The sequence below is a fragment of the Arabidopsis lyrata genome, assembly GCF_000004255.2.
Source record: "Arabidopsis lyrata subsp. lyrata unplaced genomic scaffold ARALYscaffold_3, whole genome shotgun sequence".
Taxonomy (NCBI): domain Eukaryota; kingdom Viridiplantae; phylum Streptophyta; class Magnoliopsida; order Brassicales; family Brassicaceae; genus Arabidopsis; species Arabidopsis lyrata.
The window spans coordinates 15,268,579-15,273,020 of NW_003302553.1; the positions used below are offsets into that span (position 1 = coordinate 15,268,579).

The 4,442-nt window shown below is 42.7% G+C and overlaps 1 protein-coding gene across 1 annotated transcript; it reads right to left on the minus strand.

The window, feature by feature from the left end:
• Nucleotides 1-396: 396 nt before the first annotated feature.
• Nucleotides 397-2,453, minus strand: LOC110230115. The gene is made up of 5 exons (XM_021032108.1): nucleotides 2,333-2,453; nucleotides 1,394-2,095; nucleotides 1,177-1,304; nucleotides 1,005-1,091; nucleotides 397-843 (listed from the first exon to the last, which is right to left on the minus strand). The coding sequence occupies exons 1-5, from the start codon at nucleotides 2,451-2,453 to the stop codon at nucleotides 397-399; spliced, it is 1,485 nt and encodes a 494-aa protein (XP_020887767.1).
• Nucleotides 2,454-4,442: the final 1,989 nt, after the last annotated feature.

Sequence of the window (4,442 nt, forward strand, 5' to 3'; positions counted from 1 at the left end):
TTTTTAAAAACAAAAAAGCGTTCGGACTCTTTAAAGGAATAATATATAATGGACCTGCTAAAGCAGATTTCGGGTCCAATTAAAACATGGCCCAACACTTTTGGAGCCATTTTTTAGGTCATGATCGAAACCATTACCTGGTCATTCTTATGACAAAATTCTCACGAATTGTAAAAACTTTATCCCTCGATAAAAAGCCTAAGCCGATCTCTATCCTCGCACCCGAGAGACCGAGGAAAAATACTTGTTAAGATTTTTTCTTTAAAAAAGGCAAGTGAGCCTGATCAGCTCATCTCTCACAATTCATAAAACCTCTTTGGTGGGCTAGGACTTGCAATTCATCTCTCACATTTCCGTCAAACAGATTAGTCCTCATGGATACAGCAAAACAATTCTTTAAGAGCGTCCCTCTGCCTCAGGAGAACCCTCGTGTGGCCGAGAACCTTCACCTACCTCGAATTGATAGGGGGAATCTCCAAATACCAAAGAAAATTGTTTCAGCTCAAGAGTAGGACGGGAAGCCGAGGATAACTCGGATTCAACCACAGCGAGTTCGGCAGCAACTTCGCTCCTCTCGCTCTCGAACGAAACTCTTCCAGCCTCTAGTTCCTTAATCAGGTCTAGATTGCTCTTCAGTTCGGCTCGATCGGTTAGAAGTTTAGTCCAGACCTCTTCGTCCTTGATGAACTTCGTAACAGATTGAATAAGTTGCCTACCAAATCCCCTCATCTCTTCTCGAGCGTTATGTTCGGCTTCAGCGATATCGCGAGCCGTGTTCCTAGTTAAAAGCTTGATCTCTTGATTCGCTTCTTCGAACAAAGCCGTATTCTCTTCTAGCTCAGCCTCCAAGCGAAGAGCATTAGACCAGAATCTCTTTCAGCATTCGCAATTCTGATGCGTTGCTCGTTAGCTGCTAGAGTTTTCTTCATATTTTCAAAAGATGACTCGAGTGCTTTTTCCCGCTCAAGTCGCTCAGATTGGTTGGCTAATCTTAGTTCATCAACCTCCTTCTTAGCCTTAGCAGTCTCTCTCTTCGCTTGATGAAGAAGGTTCTCATAATGGAAGATCATTCCATTAGTCTCCATAAACGCCTTCGGAGTAAAAAAAAAACATGTCGTTTAGACAAAAAGCTTTTGCCTAAGGAAGGGAGGTTGTCATAATCTAAAAGATCCGAACCTGGGATAGGTAGCAAGCTCGACTGGCGAACATCTGACGGATTTCCGGCCTCCAAACAGAAAAAGGAGGAAGGGACGCCCCTTCCCTGGTTTGGACACTTCGGAAGATGTCTTCAATCTCTTCTCCGCCTGCGAAGCAGAGGAGAATAGCAGATTAATAAAATATATGCTATCTGTAACAAGTTTTGCTAATGCTCGCTTTCTAAGTAAAAACTTACCTGAAATCGAAGCGGGTAAAGGATTTTGAGTCCTAACACTCAGTCCTTGAGATAGGGGAGCCTCCGGTCTCGGCTCATCTATTTCCTTTGAAATTACTCTGTCTCCCGGAAGAGGGAGCTCAGAGTTTAAAGGTTCTGAAGAGGGAGAAACAGAACGTAGAGGGCTAGAGACTCGTGGCGGAGAACTTAATCTCACGGTTTTAAGTCTCTCGTTTGATAGATTATCTGAATCTGGAGCCTTCCTCTTTGTACAAGGAGAGGAAGTTACTTCTCCCTCACGCCCTTGTTCGGAAGGGCAAATTACGGTGGCGATAAGAGGGTCGTTAAGGATCTCGGCTCCATGAGTATCCACCGCGGCTGACAGGGCCACTTCTAATGAACCGTCATCAACCAAGAGGGTCTTCCTGTGGAAGTTACCAACCCTGGAGATAGCAGCTATCCGTTTCTTTCTCCCGATTTTGGATAGCTGATCCTTAAGAGCCTTGATTTCATCTTGCATCTTTCTTTTATCTCGAGCATTTAGGCTCGAGACGTCTTTCTCTTCGTGAAGAGGATCGAGGGGGTGAGTCTGACCGTCTTTAATGGCGAGCCCCGCTTTATGAATACGTTGAAGGGTGAAGGAATTCCAATTTGTTTCACCCTCGGAAACGATTCGAAAGAAGGACAAGAAGTCAACAGTTGGGCGGGGGATCGTCTGGTTCCCTGAAACAAAGTGTTGGGTTAAGAATTCTATCTCTTTTACATAATACAGTGGAAAGTAATAAAGGTTGGATTTTTAACCAAGTTTAGCCGACCAATTGGCGAGAAGAAGACCAGAAAGACCTTGAACGGAATGGGGATTGAATCGGAAAAAGAAACAATATTTCCTCCAAGGCCCATCATTCGAGGGCATTCCGTCGATCAGGTTACGGTCAAGGATAGGGTTTATAGAAAAAATACCTGCTGCTGCGGATTCGTGGACTCGAAATAGCGCTAAGAGTTCGCTAGTGGAGAGGGAAAACCCTGCTTCTGCCGAAATCGTCAGGGTGCTCAGAACGTATCGAAGAAAGTTGGGAGCCATTTGGGGAAAGGGAATCCCTAGGTGGAGGAGGTATAAAAGAAGAACTTCCGGTACGGGAAAAAACAAACCACAACCTTTGAAATAGACTTCGTACGCACAACAGTAACCCTCTCGCACCACTTCCGGAGACTCGTTGGGTCTAGGAAGAGAGAATTCAATTTTCTGGGGGATGCTACAAAGGCGGCGAAGAACACCAAGGGAAGCAGAGGTCGACTGAGACCTAAAATGCGGACCAAATTTTTCTCCCTTTGGGTGAAGACTTCGTCCCCTCTGGGAACAGGGATTCCTTGACTGTCATCTTCGTTGTCCGAAACATAGACGGCTGGGGAATACATCTTTTACTAAGAGGTTTCTCTTTTTCTGGTTTGGTAAAATCTTTTAGAGGTAAATGTACGCTGCTGTAAAAGCCGTCGTTCCATTTAACCTTATTTAGCAGAAAACCGCCTCGAGAATATTGGGAAGTGGGAGGGTTTTCCCCGCAGTATTAATATAAAATTAGAAAATTAATGATGACGGTTGTCAGGGATATCAAATCATTTGATTATCCGAGATCGGCGTAATAGCGTAAAACATGGAATAATTCCGGAATGTTAAAGATCTCGAATCATTAATTACTATTTACTTAAGTCTTCCAAGCCGAGCACTCAGCTCGCAAGACTTGGGGGGCTAAATGTTGGGGTCGGATCCCACACATTTTTGGTATGATCCACTTGGATCTGTCTACGTCATTATTACATAATAATCCTCTTGGAGTTAAAGATATTTTATTATGAGAATCGAGCTTAACCAGTCGGGAGTTTGATTCAGTTTATTAAAAGAGTTCGATCTTTACCAGTACGGAGTTCGCTCTTATTTCAACATACAGTTCGCATAGAGATAGGCCGAAGCGAGGAGAATATTGTTCGGGGCTCGCGGCAGCGTCAAGACGCAGGAGTTCGGAGTCAACAAGAAAGAGTTCGGAAGATCCGTGCGAAGCCCAAGATAGTTCAATTCAAGCCGTTTCGGTCAAAATGTAACTTACATGATTAATGCGGATCAATGCGATTATGAGCAGTAAATGACCGTATTGATCATGTTTTCTCTATAAAAACTACCTCAAACGCATGTGTTTGAGGGGGGGATCTGATTATTCATTACTTAAAAGCAATACAATACTTTTTCTCTCTTTACTATCTTTGGCAAGGCATTTTGTACTTCGTTCTTATCAATTTTCCTCATTTTTTTCTTGGTTGATTTCCTTTTCAAATTCTCATATTCATTTCCTGATTTTACAAGAGTTTTTCTCTACAAAAATACTTAAAGATAATCGAGTGTGAATCCAACATCCACAAAAAATACTAACAAAGCTTCTTATAGCTTCTCAAATATTTGTGGGTGTGGCCGAAGTCGTATGAGTTTTCTGTGTTGGAGCTTCTAATTGGAAAAACACTACTTTAGCTTCTGGGATCCGGTTGCGGTTCTAGTTCTTATACCCAATCATAAAAACGAGATCTAGTCATATTTGACTCCAAAAACACTAACCAAGCTCCTTATTGCTTCTCAAATCTTTGTGGCTGCGGCTGAAGTCCTATGAGTTTTCGGTTTTGGAGCTTCTAAACGGAAAAACACTACTTTAACTTTTGGGATCCGGTTGCGGTTCTAGTTCTTATACCCAATCATAAACACGAGATCTAGTCATATTTGACTCCAAAAACACTAACCAAGCTTCTTATTACTTCTCAAATCTTTGTGGGTGTGGCCGAAGTCTTATGAGTTTTGGGTTTTGGAACTTCTAAACGGAAAAACACTACTTTAGCTTTTGGGCTGCGGTTGCGGTTCTAGTTCTTATACCCAATCATAAACATGAGATCTAGTCGTATTTGCCTCCAAAAACACTAACCAAGCATCTTATTGCTTCTCAAATCTTTGTAGGTGTGGCAGAAGTCCTATGAATTTTTGGTTTTGGAGCTTCTAAACGGAAAACACTACTTTAGTTACCAGATCCGGTGG